Genomic DNA, 18,686 nt, shown 5'->3' on the forward strand with positions numbered 1-18,686 from the left:
CAAGGGGCAGGAGGGCAGGACAGGACACAACCACTGAGAAAACTGAAGAAAAGAAAAAATAATTCGGGTTGAATGGGCTTGAGATGGTTCCCCTGCAGCATTTCTGTATCACTGATAAGATACTCCCAAATCCAGAACCTCTTTTGGAGTCAGAGATTTACATGATAATATGTGCAAGAAATCAATAGTACTTCTCAGTGAACACACAAGCTATTTTAATACATCTAGACTTTTAGGGCAGATTCGTGTGAAACAGGTATTTCGGTATTTTCATTTGGTTGAAGTAGAGCACATCCTACCTTTTCCCCATAGAAAAGCTGCCCACACACATATACAAAAAGAAAAAAAAAAAAATCAGTAAGAAGAGAGGACTTTGCACACATTTCTTTTACCTGTAGCTGTGTGAGTCTGTGACACTGGATATATCCTTTCCATTCCCAGTGCAGAATTCAATCGCTTTTCCCTCTGTAGTGGAAACACCACTTTAGTAATGGCATTGTTGATCCGCCTCCATTCCAATATCAGCCCTGGCAACGGGTGAAGTGTCTTTAATTTCTCCAAAACGTCCTTGTGAGGAGAAAAGGGCACAACTATAATTAACTGCCTTAAAAGCTTTATAAATAAATTTTTTGCAGTTCTGCAGGAAAAAGAAACTCCAACCACAGTGAGCTGCCAGTATCACTGCCTTAAAATTAAAGATATCCCCTCCACTTAGACTACCTACACCTGAGCAATCAAAGCACCATGAGACACAGCTGCAGCTTTATTACATACAAGGCAGCAGCAATCACTTGTCTTTGGACTTTTGCATCCTCATCACCACTCAACCAATAAATCACCTGAAATGATGAGATAAAGCCTCATTTGCCACAGATGCCCTATGTTGTCTCCTCTTGCCCAGCACTAATGCTCCTCCTCCATCTTCTTGCACATTTTTCTCCCTGCTCTCTCCTGTCCATACACTAGGAACACATAAAATGAAGTCCCTGACCATGCTCCTTGAAAAACAAAGCTGATCACTAGCAATCAAATCCTTTCAATTAAATCAGAAATATGAAGGGACTAACAAGAATTTCAAAAGACAGAGGCGTGCAAACATTTCTCAAAATAACATTTTTTGTATGCAGCAGGCAGCTGCAGCCTCATCCCTCTACATCACAACAGGAGGAAATCCTCACTTCGCTTCTTGCTCCCTGCTCTGCCACCACCACCGAACTCACTTCTTCACTGCCACTTGAGTTTCGGAAATCAATACCTGTCTTCCAAGGACTCACTACACTGAACAAGGGGAAACTAAGAAAACAACACAGATTAATGAGTCCTGAAAACAGGGAACATATATATCTGCTAATATCACTCGTCTGCCAAGAGCACCCATTAGCCTGCAGCAGTTGGTATTAATGCAGCACCGCAATATTTATCAACTGGCAAACATGTCAACAGCCTTCACATATATACAAGCTTTTGATATACTAAATTTGATAAGCCATCAGATCAGCCACTCTCAAGACAGATTCTCCAATGCACAAAATACAGATATGGTAGTACCAGACAGAGAAAATACTGTATTTAATCACCATGGTATTTAAGTATCTTTCAAGCCGACATTGAAAAATTCTTCTACTATTGGCTTTACAAAATTATTGTGCTACTTTGGTCTTACACGTGGTTTGGGAAATCAAGTTCTGCCCAATTTATTCTCATTGAAGCCTGCTATTTATAGTCATGTCCTCACTACACTCAGGCTTCAGGAGAGTAGGAGGAGATAATAACTCTGCTAACAGAGAAGACACAATCCAGTATGAAATTCCAGCGGTAACTGGAGGAGGAAAAGGCAGTTAAAAATTTACTTTCATTGAAGTCGGTATACCTAACTCCAATGTATCCAAGCAGCAGACGTGTGAAGTAAGAAGGAGTTATTTTAACAGTCACTTTCAGACTAGAACCAGACTTTACTGTACCTTGGTCGTACTGAACTGCTTGCTCAGCCTAACCCTGTTTCCTTTAGCGGTTGCTCTTCTGGTGTAACCCAGAGTTTTCTTGTTCCCTGGAACTTTCACATCTCCATTTTGTGGCAACTTCAGCTCCAGGAACAAAACCTGAAAGAGGCCAGCATTTTAAATCAGTTTCTGCAAGCTACTCCCAGGGGAAAACAAAAAGCAACTGAGCACTTAAACAGCTTGTTCCAACCAAAGGATAGTACAAATGCTTCTGGTAATTAAAAGCTGATTAAAGATCTCTGCTATCAAAGTCATCCCTCCTCATTTTAATTAACTACAAAATGCAATCTAAAAATCTAATTTTCTAAACACTATAAATTTGAGTTCAGAGGTATGTTTTTAGAAAAGGTAATTAACTCCATCCAGTAAGTGAGGTTATTGCTGAAAGTCAACCGTAATAAAACGTGATGTTAAAACGACTAAAAGCAAGAAGAACATTGGTGAAAAAAAGAAGTGTCAGCAGGGAGCAGGCTTCAGAGCAACATGAATGACATAGGAGGAGGTGGTCACAAGTACCTTTTATAGAATAGTCAGAATATTAGTTTTTCTAAAAAATTGTCAAGAACTGGAAAATGAGGTATATGCTCGCTTGTTGACAGATACAACACAGCTCTTCATTTTTCATTCTATGTTTCTCTGTAGTGTTATACACCATTGAACAGCTATTCTGTTTCATTTCACAGTTGGCAGTAGGGAACAGAAGCTTTTCTCTCACACATTTACGTAGCACAAAAGTTTTACTGACACAAAATTAGAAGGGTAAAGCCTTACTAACCTATTCAAGGTACTTGACATGATTCCTAACAAAATTTCCACATGAGAAACAAGCCTCTCTAGTTCAGAGAAGAGCATTTCAGCAAAAACTTTCCTTCCCCTTTTCCATAAAGCAGAGTGAAATTGGAGCCGAGCATTATTTCAGGAGTTCTAACTCAGACTGCTGTTACCGAGTAAAACTTCTACATTTGCAACAAAGGGGGACTATTTCTGTGGAACTTCTTTTAGTGATGGCTGCAAACGTGTTGCAAATTTTAACTACTTCCATATAAAGTGTAGCCTCAGCAAGAAACTGGTATACAGAGAAGAAATAAATGGGAAAAAAGCATACACACCAATTATAAACTATTCCTATGATTCCATGTAACATACATTAAAAAATATATAGTAAAGTTCTTCAGGAATAGAAGTGTTGCTAATTTACATAGAAGTCTGTTTCTTAGGCTTTAAAAAAAAATCAGTTCTATATAGGTTCTCAAAAAGGTTCTTAAAAACAGACAGTAGTTGATTCAAAACTTTTAAAACAGCCTTTCCTCCTCCTTCATGCCTGTATAGGGACAAGGGCAACAATGGAACTTACTCAGTACAACCAGTCATAGACTCAGACTACATGGTATCACAACACAACTCGTGTGCAAGAATACTGGTATTGCAAAAAAGCTCCTCTAGTCCCACACCACTCATCCAAAATATTCCAAAAGCCATTTAATTGGCAGATCATCTCATGCACCATGAGAAGCCAAGGTCCTATACAAACAACATGCTTATTTCCACTTGGTTTTTATTTCCAACATGCTTATCTCCACTTCTATCTTCTTTATGGCTGCTGAAGTTAGCAGAAATCAGGATGATCAGTAACAAGCATGAGACACACTGAATCTTGCAGGCAGCAAGCTCATCATGAGCATAAAGACAAATCAACTCTGAGCAGAGTTCAATTTGCATTTTGTGTTTTCTTCATACGCAGTCTGCCCAAGAAAGTTTTGCCTTAAGTCTAAGCAAAAGCCTCTTGAGGGTAACTTCTGAGAACGTTCTCCCCCTCCCACCCCAGCCCTCACATACCTCTGCAATGTCATCAGGGCTGGTCAAGGAGAAGCTGTGGCCTGCCAGCTGATATGCCTTGGTCTCTATCTCGCTCAGTTTAGCTTGCATGACCTGTTTCTGGGTTTCGTATGCTGCTGTGCTAAAACCAATGCCATTCAGCTCCAGCAGAGCCAAGCAATAGTGGGTGGGCATCTCCACTTTAGAAAATACTTCTGTAGCAAGTAAAAACCCAAAAAAAACCCTTTATAACATCGAAAACAGATCAACTGCAGATCAACAGATTCATAAAAAAAATTGGGAATCCCCAGTTTTTAAAATCCTCAATGTCCTGACATACTAAATTTTTTAATACAGTTTAGTTTAAATACTTTTGTTTCTGAAATATCTCATAATAAGAAGTATTCCAGAGTTTTTTATCACAGAAGTATTTAAGAGAATAACAACTTCTGGGAATTTTTTTTCTAATACACATCTCTGTATATCAATGTTTTATAAACCACAGACATGGTTAATGTAAAGCTTTTCAACTTGACACACTTTCATTCCACCACACCCATCTTTTAAAAATGTTCTAAGGTTTAGCTGTTACGATCATAAATAAACTTGCACTAATAGACTTCAGTGAGACTGGACCTTAATCTTAGGGTTTGGATACAATTTAGGGGAAACAGTCATAAAGCTCAACAATATGTATGTGCTTTTTGAGATTGGTTTGTTTGTTTTTAAAAAGAGGCAAGCACTCAGCAAATATTGGTGCAAATCATTCACTATGGGATCACAAAAGTTTCATGGACACAATGCATACATGGCAAACAATACTACATGGGCAGGACAAAGAGCAAGAAATCTCCTTCAGAAAACATTTGAGGATTGCTTCTGACAAGGAAATACAAAAGCTTTTGAAAATGTTCATGAGAAGCCATAAACAGACCCAAAAGTCCCCTCAGAATGTCCAGGGTACTCGCCTGGGAGGTAAAGATCTCCTTGATTCAGAGACTTAAAATAGACTCTGCTGTTGCCTTAACCAGTGGAACTGGTAGATATTTGGGATATAGAAATTATATTTTAATTTAAAATTTAATTTAATTTTTTGACAAAACAGGTGTACTTCCAAGGGAAGTTCCCTCTTTTCTTTTAACAAATCAGCATTTTGCCACAGAAAATATATTTTGCCACATAGATAAGAACTTCCAAATCTCCTCTCTTCACTGATCGTTCAGCCTATGATAACACAGCCACCTTTACTCTCCATATTCGCCCCCAAGCGGAGGAGCTCTCTTTACCTGTCAGATTTCCCTTCTGTAATTCATTATGGAGTTGGTTCATGACATTGAAGATAAGCACAGACTCTATTGCCGCTCTGTACCGCCCAGAATGATCTCCGCTGGCACTAAGCCCCAGGCTCTGCACCCCTTGGCCAGTGCCTACCCCTTCCAGTAGAGGTAGCTCGTTGGGGAGAAAGTTAGTCACCATGTTGTGAAGTGTACGTTCCTTAGAGCCAGAATCAAGCAGCCAACATGCAACCTTAAAAAAGGGAGACCTCCATGAGACCTTTTTTCCATTTTAGTCATAATACAATGTAAATATTTAACTGAGAGTTAATGCAAGGTTATAGTGCAGATTGTTTTTCTTAATTTGGCGGGCAGACTGCGATAATTTGTGGAAAAGTTACATGATTTCAGATAAAACCCTCAAGAGTGTGTAAGTCACTGAAAAGCTTTGTTCTCTTTGTTCAAACTTAATTCTGCACATTTGAAAACCTTACCCTCTGTCAAACAAACACATCTCAAACTGTTGTCCTCAGGTTTTTTCATTTATTAAAACCTAACACAAAGGGGATTAAATATGAACATCAGGATCAAAACATGTCTAATCTGAAAACTGACTTTGTAAAAATCAGAACTTGCTATTGATCTAGAATATTAGTCATGCTGAGCTCTCCTATTTTTTGCACATCAGCACTAGTACCAGGAATTCTGCAAGGCAAATTTTATTCTCAGTAAGCCTCATACTTCCCACTGTCTTCAAAGCAATTTTGCTTATAGCTATATTTCAATTTCTTGTGTCAAAATAGGATGAAACGCAGGTTTCTGCACTGTCTCTGCCATGCAAGCAGAGGGTAAAAACCACATATATATATAAGGGGCAGGGGAGGTGAGGATGCACGTGTATGCATGACATCGCATCACTAAAATGAACAAATAAGAGTATGACTCCATTTAATATATGGAACAGTGCAGGGAAAGGTTCTACTTATATTGCTCTTTAATTTTATCCTAAAGCTATATATTGATATGAAAAGCTAAGTTTGCCCTTGTGTTGAACAGCTTAGCTCCTTACCTGCAGACTTTAATATTGCCACGATGCTGTTGAGGCCAAGTTTGACGCAAGCATTAAAAATCAGCACCAGAAATTTCTATGCATCTAGAGCTTTTCCTAACAAGGACAAGAAGGTGCTTTTACCTCTTTGTGGTGTTTCATTTGAGTTACAAATGATACCCGAACCTTTTGAATTGTGTGCAAACTTTGTTTTGAGAAGATAGTGGTAGCAAGGTGGTCCATACACACAGCAGGTAAATCTTTTGCTTACAAAGCCTTCTGCTCTCAGCATCAATAATCTGACCAGAAGCACTTCTGACATTTTAGTCCCAGGCTTCTTATAGCAAGAAAACAAAAGTTCAGCCCTGTCCACAGGGACAGGGAGAGATTTAAACTCATCCTCCCCACCCAAGCAATCTGGTGTGAAAGATTAGCATGTTAACCTATCACCAAACCTGCTCTGTTTCTCTTGCAGTCACCATGAATGCACTAGCAAAAGAAGTGTCCTCTAAATACTGTTCTAGATTTCCCACTGAAAGAAAGCTTTGCTAAATCCCTGACAGGTGTGCATATTCAAAACTAATTAACAGAGGGAAAGCACCAGAAGGTATTCCTGTCTTTCCACTGGTGTGTTTAAACTAGTAGTTTTACCCAAGCTAAATTTCTTAATCCTGCAAACCTTTGGGTCCTCAAAACTTCCTTCCAAGGAGATGCCACAAGCCATCACCAGAGTCTTGTAGTGCTGAATGAAGTTGTACATGACAAGTGAGCGCTCCTGCTTGGGCTTCTTCTGCAGGTACAGCTGCAGATGATACAGTCTCTCTGTTACAGGTAGGTTTTTGTCCAAAGGTGGCGGTGCCAAACTCATACTGATTTCTAAGGCAAAAGATACAAGCAAAAAGCATCTTTTTACTCATTGCATGATAAGAAAGGTAAGAGAAAAATCTTGAATGCAATCACCTAAAGCACAAAAACTACAGTTGGACTGTGAACAAATAACAATAAATCTATACCAATATTATGTGTTTTATCAAATCAGACAAGGGTCCCAAAAGCAATATGCTGTGTCTGTACTACTCAGCGAAGGAGAGCCAGAAATCAAACCCTAGCCACAAGCCCACATAGCACAGACTGGGTTATGTTCAGCATTCAAGTGTCAGATTTGTTCTGGAGAGCAAAGATTACAAGAGATTGAAAGAGAATAGCAAGTAAGCTAAAGAAAACATGGGAGTAAGCTAACATGTTAGCAATATGCACGCTCAGAAGTCCAGTGCTTGAGCCAGCTACCTGGGTTTATTATATAGCAGCACTGATGTAGCCCCAGGCAACATGTTCAAGGGTGTTCAACACTTAAGACTGCTGAACAATATGGCTAAATCATTCCATTACACAACTGAGCTGGGCATGGGACACTCAAAAACCACTTCCAATAACCTATCTGCTGAAGGTGCTTTCTTGAGATGCAGTATCATGTAACAGCACAGCCTGTCTGCTCACTTACCAGTCTCGTCTTGTATCTGTTGCAAAGAGATATAGTAGGCATCTTTTCCACCCCAACATACTGCCAGTCCGACTACCAAGATGTCTTCACAGCCTTGGATGGGAAATCCGTCATCTTTAACTTGCATCCACTGAGGAGAACTTACTAAAGGAATAATTTTTAAGTTACAATTATAAAATAGCATCCATAAATACAGAAGGGTTTGGATCCTGAAAATGTAAATACATACAGCTGAGCCTAAAATTCTTAAAAGTGAATATATACTTTCATTTTTATCTATAGGGAGAAAAATTTGTGTTTCTTTTGGGGAAAAAAAAACCCAAACCAACACGTTTAGAATAGCAAAACTTTCTCTTGACAGAAACAACCACCTATATAGCATCCCTGCAAAACTCTGGCCTTTCCTAGCAATCTCTTCAAGAGTTGAGGCAGATATGTATTCCCTCCTTTCACTCAGGAAAAACATTTCACATTTGTCTGTCAAAAACATATTTTGATAGTTCAGAAATTTTGTTGTTATTGTTATGGCAATATGACAGCAAAGAATCTAACTCTGCTTAATTTTCTTATTTTAAAGGAAGGTATGTTTATATAGCAGCAGCAAACTGCAGCATAGGAATACTTCTGTGGAAAACAATGAAGCAATATTGCAACAATCCCAAGACTGCTGTGAATTTCACACATGCATATATTGAACCAAATTTACTTTTTAAAAGCTCAAAAATATTTAACTTTGATTCAGAGGCAATTCCACAAGTAACACTGCTCAGTGGAGACACTGAACAATCTGTACAGTTTACTGTTAAATACATTATTCATTTTAAAACATACTAAAACTTGTTTATGACATGGAAAGATACACATGATAAAGGGACTGCGCAACACATATCCATTTCAAAATTAGATACACAATGAAATGTTAAGAATATTTAGATGCTCTCACATACAAACAAGCTGCTAACACTTCATTACTATACCAAAGACCTACCAATGAAATGCTTGACACCAAGTCTCCATTCTCTACTCAGCTCCTTTGCTTTACTGAGACTGACAATATTCAATTAGTATCAGTAATTTTCCTCCTTTTTTGTCAACTCTTTCCTTCTCTACTCCTGCTTTAAGCTGAAGGTGCCACCCTGCTGTTCACAAAACAATGCACTGGAACACAGAACTGACCTTTTTTGAATCTGCCGCCAATCGTTGATTTGGGAGACAAAAGACATTTTGTTCTTTCACATGCCACTGAGATGGAAAATCTGCTTTTCTCCTTCCATTCTGCAACAAAAGTCTGGAAAAGTGCTTTGTCGCTTGCTACATCAATAATACTGAAGCTTTCAGCACTTAAGGGAACAAGTGGGAAAACCTCCTGAGATAGCTGCAGTGAAAAGCCTTGGTCAATAGTGGAATCATCTTTTATCTCATCAGTCACAATTGGGCCTATGCTCCCAAGATTGACCTGGAGTGGTTTAACTTGCTGCTCTTCATTGCCCTCACTACTCTGCTCTCGCTGAATTGGCTGCCCTTCATTTGTGCAGGCAACTTGTCTCTTCCTTGCACATTTCACAGAGAGAGAAACGGAACTCTCTGGAAAAAGCTCTTTAGGGGGTGTTGGAGGAATAAACCCGTTACTATCTGGTGCAGGACAGGATGTTCTGTCGCATCCCTTGAGTGGAAGTGTTATGCAGTCTGTTTTCTGAAGATCTAAGTTTTCTGTTTTGTTTTCTTTAACCTTGAAAGAGCTTTTTAAATCTTGGCAAGTGGGCAAAGGCTCTGGCTGACAACAGTCAGATTCAAAAACTGGATCCAGCTCTTGATTAACAACAGGAGCAACTAACTTTCCTTTCAAAGATGAGCTTACTGAAACTGGTTCAACTCCTGAGGGACTAGGCCATTTGTCTAACATATCCTGCAATCCTGGGCTTAGTTCAAATGAGTGTTCAGTCCACACCACTGGATGGGTTTTCTTATCTAAAACTTGCTGGCTTCTCTGGACCTTTTCACCTTGATCTCCTCCTAATTCCTTTGGTCTGGAGTCATTGTTACAAGTCACTGGGTTTCTTAATCCTGGCTGACCACAAAATGCAGAAGGAAGGTCTTCCAGAAAAGATGGGGAATTTGCATGATCTAATACTTCAGCTATGAGATCAGAGAATGCTAGAGACATGTCATTATGCTGCACAGGATCCTCACATTCTTTCTGATTGCCACTGACATCAGATTTATTCTGAACAGGTCTTAGCTTCTGCAAAAGACCATGTGGAGGAAGCAAAGCCTCTTGCTTCTCCACAGGGTCCTTTCTGTCAGCTTCTGTGATGTGAACAGCTGAAAGGTCGCTGACATTACTGAAGCTATCATCAAACAGCAAGCTATCACTCATATTCAGGCTTGTTTCGGGGACAGGGTTGCATTCTACTTGTACAATGCGCTCCCTACCAAAAGGGGAAGTTGCTTTATTAAGGTCTTTAGACACATTCTCCCCTTTCACTGAATTTTGGGTCTGGTAATCTTGTAGAAAACTGTGTAGCTGGGAGTCAGTCACTGAGAAATCGCTTTCTTTAAGGCAAGGTGCAGATTCTATTTCCTTCACTACAGGCTGTAAATTAAGACCTCCAGACTCCAAAACTTTATTACTGCAGTGCTGAGCTGTGGTTTTTGTAATGTTATTTGTTGTGATAAGACTCGGTAAGTCCAGTTTACTAACTGTTGAGGCCAGCCTTTCATCAGTAGCATTCTCAGTCCGTGAAGTGCTTAGTTTCTTGGAGATTTCCTGCTGTGGTATTGCTGCCAGCTCTGAACCTTGTATTCCCCGCTGTCCTGTGATTCCAGCTGCTCCCTCCTGTTTTATTATCATCTCAGTTTGAGTATCCAACTGGAAGCTGTCTTCAAAGTCTCTAGAGTCAGAAAACAGATCAGAGGATGGACCATTCTGAACATCATCTGCATTGCAAACACCTCTGGATTTTACTAGGGAGTCTTTCAGAAAATCCTTAGGATGACTGTTGGCATTCTGCAGTGCTCCAGCTTGTAACAGTATTCCATCGGGCTTTTCACTCCCATTTTTGCCACCTTTCTGAATCTTAATATGACAGGATTTATCCTCACCAGGACAAAAACGCACAGGCTTCCGTATCCCACTACGGACATGTCCACTTCCACAGCAGCCAGCGGTTACACTACAGTGATCTGTGTCTACAGCCATCTGCTGCTTACCAGTCATCACCTCAGCACAGCTAGCATCAGCTTGCATTTTATTAATTTTATTCTGCTTATCATCAGTATTTTTATTTCCCTGTGCCCTAGCACTAGCAGGTATTGCTAGACTTTCTACAATATTACGTGTCTCCACAATGATGTGTGGAGTACCCTGCAATGTAACAGGTGCCTGAAAACATGCTCTCCCCTTAGGCATGCCTTCATTAGTGGTGGTAGGCTCTGTAAATAATCCTTCCATTTTATCTTTCCTCCCAAGATTAATTCCCCCCATCTGTACAGAATTTGAGACTTTATGAGTTATAGACCGTGTTTCCATAAATTCCTTATTATTTTGGTCTGAAAATAAAATATCTTTAGAGATGGTGGGGTGGAAAGCAGGTGGCTTTTGTCTGTCTATGCTAAGTGTATTCGAATCTTCAACAAGTGACCTCTGCAGTTTTGAAGCAGTATTTTTGTTCCTAGTCCGGCTTAAATGCAAGTCCGTACTTTTTATCAATCTAGAGGCTGAAAACTTTGTTCTCAATGTTGGTGTTTTAACTTGTTCAGTAGGGAGTTCTGGAATTGCTCTCCTGGAATCTGTCTTGGTTTTGACCAGAGAAATTTCTTTGTTGTTTTCATTTTCTCTGCACATATTTGGACGTTTTCTAGCACTGTACACAATATCATCATTGCCTTCCTCTGCTCGAGCCTCTCTCCTGCCTGGAACTTCACACTCAAATCTGGAGTTTTCTGTACTACCACTTAGTCGTCTTTTATAACCCTTTTTAATATTTGATAAGTTTCCAGTCTGAGAACCAAGGCCATTACAATGTTGAACTCTGCACCCTTTTTTGTTTAACACCCTAGGAGACTCGGAAGACAGCTCTCCATTTGATCTACGTAGTCTGTCTTCCAGTTCTGACTCACTGCTGATCATAGAGGATGTATCAGACTCGAGAAAAGACTCTGGGTTCCACTGTACTCCCATCAGTGCCAAATCCTGCTGGAGAAGTCCCCTGGCTTCCTCCACAATGAGGGAAGCTGCTTCTCTTTCAGTTAAGCCTTTCATTCCAGCCATCCAGAGGCTGCGCACAGTCCGACGCTCCTCTGCTGATTCTTCATCTTCATCCACAGCCCTACGAACACTATGGGAAAGGTAACAGACTGAGGTAAACATTCACACAGAAAATAACAAACGACACAAGGAGCTGGCACTATTCTGCTCCGCTCCCATTTCAATTAGCTTCACAGCTTCCTAGCTTCACAGAAGCACTATATCCAAAATACAATGGACTTAAAAGGAAATAACTATTTCAGTTTTCTGTATGTGAATTGATGTCAATGAAAGATATTACTGGCTGCATACCCCAGAAGCATTCCCAAGTTTCTGTGTCCAAACATGTACCTCAGATGAGTCCAACTCCCTACTAGGGCAAGACCCAGGTCAGAATCAATCCTCCTGCTTGCATTGTTTTCCAAAGGAAGGAAACTTCAGGAGCATGAACCAGACAGGTGTCATGGCACAGTCCAACAGGTACTTGATCAAGGAAGCTTATCAGTGCATTAACATGAAAGTCACAAGATAATCTCAAATGGTCAACTCATTTGATCACATGGTGGAGCTGCCTTTTAGAGGCAGCAAAAGGTCTCCAGAAAGGTCTCCAGAAACAATTCACCCAGGAAAACAGTGCATTGAAAAGAGGAACAAGAAGAAAATTTAGGTCTCACAAATTTACATTCCAAATAAAAGATGTTCTCTTAATTTCAAAGTAACCATGGAATGACTGTGATCAGTCACAGAGACCTACAAGTTATTTCTAACTAACTTTTGGCACCAAGTCCCAAAAGGTTGCCATATTTAATTACGGGTTTCATCCTGTAATCCTTCACCTTACAAACAAACTCCTTTACTTGTCTTCTGGACTTACTGATTTCTCACCTTTTGAATGGTACTGAGTTCTTCAGAGCAGTTGCCACATCATCAGGACTGGCTTTAGCAAGATCAGCCACTGTGACAAAGCCAGCATTGTAAAGCATCCTAGCACGCTGTGCATTCAGCAGAGACACTCGTACCAGGTCACAAAGCTCCCTATGAACCCCAAAAGTGAGGCGGCTCTGGAACTGAGAGAGCAACAGCTCCATGTTGTGCCAGCCCAGTCGCTTACAGAAAACCGTTACCATTCCTGGAACACAGAAGTTACATCAATGTCTTAACTCCAGCTCCAGTTCTACTAAGCTGGATCCATTTTTTCCCCCCTCATCTGCATAGGCATTCACTTTACATTTCTCACTTTCCCATTACTTACAGAAACTAACTCATGTTTATTATAACTATGATTATAGCTGGTCTCACAGAACTCAATCTAGAATTAACTAGTTTATCGGTGAGGTAGAAATTCTGAATGACAACTGCTTTTCTGAAGATGCTAGTCTTGAAAGTGTGAAGCACATGCATATCCTGTAACAGGATTCCTGTGAACCAAACACACTGAAGAAAAGAAGACAGAAAAAATAGTGATGAGAGGCACTAAGAGAAGCCACAGATCTTTGAGGAAAGCCTGTACTGATGTCCCCAAGAACTTGGCCTGCAGAACTTCAGTTACTGAGAGTATTATGGGAGGTAGCAAAGCCTGTGATAAAGGTTACAAATGCAGTCCCCAGCACATGGGAGGAGGGAAAGCACAGGGAAAAGAGTTTATTACACACATTGCATCTACAGAATATGAAAATAACTGACAGACGTGGCATCCCTCATTACTTTTATAGTGACTATAGAATACAACTTTTATCATATCTCTTACCTATATCTCACATCCACAGTTCATTTTACTTCCCAAATTACTTTTGTTCCTGAACTAAGCTACCTCATTGCTGAAAATTATTAATACTGGGAATAGAGAATTATGAAACTGCTACAACAAAAAGTTATTTATACTACCAGAATTAATTTAAACTACTCTGCATCAGTTGGCGTGACCTTTTCATTTTGGGGCTTTGACTCATGCTGCAGCCCACACATTGGGTTTCGCAAATTGAGCTAAAACTGTCTTAAAAATTGAAGACCCACTTATGGAGTAATGGAGGACTTAGGCAATAGAAAAAAAAAATCTCAGTCACATGGTAGGCTGTTACTTCTACTCCTACACAGCCCTCTTAAGGACGTTAAAGGTGACAGCTATGTGACCTCTTGTTATCTGGTGATAAATGACCCAGAAACTACTCACTCTGTTTTGAAAACTATAAACTTACACTTTCTGGCCAATTAACTTTGCAGCCAGGAGAAAGCCACGCTAAGTCTTAGAGACCCCAAACTTTACACATGCTTAAAGGTACTCTTCCCTGATAGAACAAAGCTTCAGAATGGACATGTACTTGATTTCCATACTTAGTATTGAAAAAAATATATTCCTGCACAGTACACAGATGATTTCCACAGACCTCAGTACACTACAGCGCTGCTTGATTCCACTCAGCTGGCCCCCTTCCCACAGCACACTCTGTGGTTCCATCTCAAAGCAGGGGCAACCACAGATTAAGCTATAAAGCTGGAAGTGGTTTTACAAGACTGATGGTTGTTAGTACCCACACTGTGGCTATCTTATCCCCATATCTGGAAGGAAAGAAAACAGACTACCCCTAAGACTCCTGGGTTTTTTTTTTTTTTACCCAGACAACTCACCTGCATAAGTGGCAGCAGATTGCTGCAAGGATTGAAGCTGGCCACGACTACAGCCGTATTTCTTTGTCATATCCTTCAAGGGAACCTCACTGATTAAATCCACAAGGGCAAGACTGGTGAAAAACCTTTAGAAAAAGTACACATGGAAATAAAATCATCATCCAGGGCACATTAGTGTACATGGTAAAATGCACTGATGCACTGTGATAGCACAGGACAAAATGGTACTATAGCACAGCGCAGGAAAGAAACAAGAAAGATGCCTTCCAAAAACTTCAGCAGTGTTCCTGGTCCAGAGCAGATCAGATCCAGGTTCTCTGAGCTATCAGCTCACTGAGCAAGACAACCAGTTTCTGAAAACAGACACAGAGCCTGTCCCCTTGCATGTTATAGCCTCTAGTCTTTGCACGTTTCACATCCATTTGTAGCTACCTTTTGTGGATGGCCATTTGTCTATGCTGTTTCTCTGTTTTAGCTATGATTTTGCCCTTTACAGAGCGAGCCAGAAAGCCTTCTTCAATCCCCACCAGCTCGGCCACACGTTTCATTGAGGCAGGCAGCTTCTCCCATAAGCAGAAAAACTGGTACCAATCAATTGTGGTCCACTCCTCATACACTGGAGTGACCTAAAGAAAATAAGAGAATGCAAAAATCCATTTCAGAGAAACAAACAGAACAGAGTTCTGGGTAAACAAAAATACAGCCTAGGGAATGTGGTTAGAGCATCCTACGCACTACTCTCAGGCACTGAGTCATAACCGTGTACCCTGAAGAAAGCAGAAGCTCTTCTAACCCAGTTTTTTTATTATCTGTACTGATAAGATCTGACTCATATGGGTACTCTAATGATTAAACAATTTGGAATCTTTGTCAGATTGCTCCCTAAATCCAAGCCACTAGATTTTTAAGCTGCATCTTCATTCTCCTTTAACAAAATAAAACTTTATTTTTTTTTAACAAAACGGACAGATACCTATCAGCCTCCTAAAACCACTAGCAACCACATTAACCACTGCTACGGCATTTGATAGATGAGGACAGAACACAGATTTTGCAAGAACTCAATGAAGCTTTCATTCACCTGGAGTACAAGAAAACTCAGCTTTTATTAACACTAACAAAAAAGCCATCAAGAGCATTTTAGACACTTTTAGACAGAAAAACAATTCTGTTACTGTTCGGTCAGCATAGAGTCAGTTTCAGTACGAAGAGACAAAATGTCTTCACACCTATATCGGTATACTGCAAGATTAATTATTTTTAAAATAAGTACAGTTTTGGGGGAGCATTTAACATATCACAGAATACCAGAGGCCTACGTAGTTGTAAATTATCCATGTCCCCTTCATCTGCTGAGAAGAACAAGAGTTATTAAGGTGGGGGATTGTCTTTTGTTGTTTGGGTTTTTTTTTTCTTTAAAGAAAATACTTTTCCTAGCCTAGCAAATACTTACTTGTTTTAATCAACTTTCCTAAGGCCTTGGAGATCAGTTGCTCATTTGTACAAGTAAAAGATTCAAGCCTAAGAGAATTAAAAAGCATTATAGCAGATCATTTCCTTGTAGCCCACAAGGAACACACAGAGAACAATTCTTAAAAAAAAAAAAAAAAGAAAGAAAAGCCACCAAAAGTAAACAAACCTTCGGCCTTGAAAATGAACAGGCTTGCAAGAAAGTGGTTTAGGCTAGCTTAATGGAAGAGACTCTCAAGAACATTTTGTTCAACAGCATATTTGTTTTAAAATAACATTAGACAAGCTGCTGCAATTAAAAATTACAGGGTAAAGAAAAAAATATTTCCATTACTGTCTGTACCCCAGAACATGAACAAAATTCATCTTTTTTTTTTTCTGTTTTAGAGATGCAAACAGGGAAAAAATTCACTGGTGTGTGACACAAAACAGTCCACTTTGCCTAGTAGAAATAGAAGAAAATATAACGTGGCCCTCTAAAACAGAGATATGGGTACATATGGGACACTAGTAGATGCAAAAAAACCCAAACCATCATTATCAGCCAATAACTAGGTTAATGAATGCAGCAAGCAGAGACAGGCACCCTCAATCTCTTGCCTCCCCCTGTTCCCTAGCTCAATAACTCCTGTAACTGCAAACATATTCTTCTTGGAGTGAACTATTTTTTTCAGGTATGATGCCCAAAGTTTAACTTTGATTTATCAGCCTGGTAAAGAGAACATACTTTATACATAAGGAGGCTAAAGACAACTGTCAAATTTCAGGTGATGGGCCTCTGGCACGATGGGCCTCTGACAGCCATGAATGATGTTCACTGCAGCTCCATCTTGTTTCCTCACTAATCTTCACAGGTTCATGGCTTCCTCTCCAAAGGTCTTAAATAGCATTGCTTAGCTTTTTAAGTGTACATGCACATAAATCTTCACAAACTTTGGGACACCTTCCCCTCAAAAGATTTATCACACTCCTTCAGTTAGCCCTGGCAGCATCACCAGGCGAGGAAACTAAATCAGAGATGAATTTCACTATTACTGAAGTGAAGAAAGGCCCACCCATAGGAAGAAAGCAGTGTAGTGCTTCGAGGCTTTCTGTAGGCAAAACAGATGCTAAAACCCCAAAAGGTTTCTCAGGCTCCAAAAGTAACCTGAGGTGTAGCCTGCTGATCCCAAACACACAACAAAACCAATTTGTTTCATCGACTTCAAGTGTCCCAGAAAAATTACCATTATCCTATACCCAAAACTTACAGAGTTCTGAAATCTTTCGAAGTCAGGAATGACAAAAATGGTCCTAGATGGACATGCAGCACCTGCCTACACAATAGACACCGTGCTTTCTCTCCTTCCCATAGTTTTAGTACAAAATACACAGCGCAGAATGAGAAACCTACCAAATAAACAATATGCAGATCATTCTCAAGAACAAAACTTTTCATAGCTCGCTGCAGGTCAGCAAAGATTTCCATAGCTTCAGTTGGTGAAAGAGAAGAGGAAAGAGTAGCTGAGCCAAGATGTGTTGGATGATAAACCTTTGCTGTTTAAAAACAAACAAAGAAACAAAACCAAAAAACACATAGAGAAACATTTAAGCGCAAGTTTATATCTCATTTTAAGGTTGCAATATATTTTATAGATATCAATTCTACTAGCTTTTCCCAACTGCTTTTTCAAGAAGAAATAGCATATTTCTCCATTCTAAAGGCAGGAAAATGGAAAAAATAAAAGATTTAGATTTGCCTAAGTCTGAACTAGCCTTGTTCAGAGGTCAGATCACAAGCTTGGATCTCTCTTAACTCCTCAGATTAATTGTTATGACAGCTATTTGAACAAAAACCACTGGAATCTGATCTGCTATCCTGCCTAGCAGTTATCATTTTGCGTATTTCTTTCTTAGGAACACCAAATATCTCCTATCATCTTTCTTAAAGAGACATACAAATTAACCTGTAACAGGGATTCTTACTATTACTGTAAGAGTCCCAATCTTAGCCATTTCAAGAAAATAGCCAAAATCAGGAAAAAGTGCAACCATGTACACCAAGCAGTTATAGAAGAGACTTAAACTCTCTTACAATGTACTGGTTCTTCTTCAGAAAGACAAAAGTCATAGTCTACAGTTAACGTGCACAAATCCTGTAGTAAAAGTATGCCTTGTTTAAAAATATTTGGGGAATCTGTAGACTAGGATGCATCAGTCTTAAAGGTGATATGCAGAGAGAGGCCTTCCAAGAACACATGTGTGCAAACAATGTTAAAGAAGGTATAAAGACACTCTTCGGAAAGCTAAAAAAAAAAATCTTGATACACATGATACTTTAAAATAAACCCAAAACTGCACAGAAGTCCTCATTATAAAGTTACACTGAACACCTACCCACCTGCAGAAGTTTTACTGATTCAAAACTGCTAACTCAAATCACTGGGAAGAACATCAATGTTACCTTTCGCATCACTGCCGGAATCCAGAACCTGAATGAATTCATTTTCCAGCAGCCAAGTCACACATGCCTCAATAGGCGCAGGCTGCACGTTGTCTTGTGCTTTCTCATCTCCCCACTTGCTTTCTTTCAAGCTGGATGCAAGAAGAGTGCAAGAAGCGTAGGTCTGCACATCATCTGGAGTGTTGGCCACTCCCCCCACTATGATCTGTTGAAGAAAACTACTTGTTCATATTGCCAGAGAAGTAGTATGATGGAACATCAGAT

The 18,686-nt window shown here is 39.7% G+C and overlaps 1 protein-coding gene across 1 annotated transcript in view; it reads right to left on the reverse strand.

Moving 5' to 3' along the window:
- POLQ (DNA polymerase theta) overlaps window positions 1-18,686 on the reverse strand; it is a 51,995-nt gene that overhangs the window by 14,377 nt on the left and 18,932 nt on the right. The window contains exons 11-22 of the mRNA XM_035894604.1: window positions 18,423-18,627; window positions 17,373-17,515; window positions 14,942-15,135; window positions 14,510-14,634; window positions 12,770-13,013; window positions 8,815-11,975; window positions 7,639-7,782; window positions 6,817-7,013; window positions 5,102-5,342; window positions 3,837-4,030; window positions 1,962-2,099; window positions 393-567 (exon numbers count right to left, since the gene is read on the reverse strand). Coding sequence (XP_035750497.1) covers window positions 393-567; window positions 1,962-2,099; window positions 3,837-4,030; window positions 5,102-5,342; window positions 6,817-7,013; window positions 7,639-7,782; window positions 8,815-11,975; window positions 12,770-13,013; window positions 14,510-14,634; window positions 14,942-15,135; window positions 17,373-17,515; window positions 18,423-18,627 — 5,161 coding nt within the window. The remainder of the gene's footprint in view (window positions 1-392; window positions 568-1,961; window positions 2,100-3,836; window positions 4,031-5,101; window positions 5,343-6,816; window positions 7,014-7,638; window positions 7,783-8,814; window positions 11,976-12,769; window positions 13,014-14,509; window positions 14,635-14,941; window positions 15,136-17,372; window positions 17,516-18,422; window positions 18,628-18,686) is intronic.

The sequence above is a fragment of the Egretta garzetta genome, unplaced genomic scaffold (assembly GCF_000687185.1).
Source record: "Egretta garzetta isolate BGI_Z169 unplaced genomic scaffold, ASM68718v1 scaffold85, whole genome shotgun sequence".
Classification (NCBI taxonomy): Eukaryota; Metazoa; Chordata; class Aves; order Pelecaniformes; family Ardeidae; genus Egretta; species Egretta garzetta.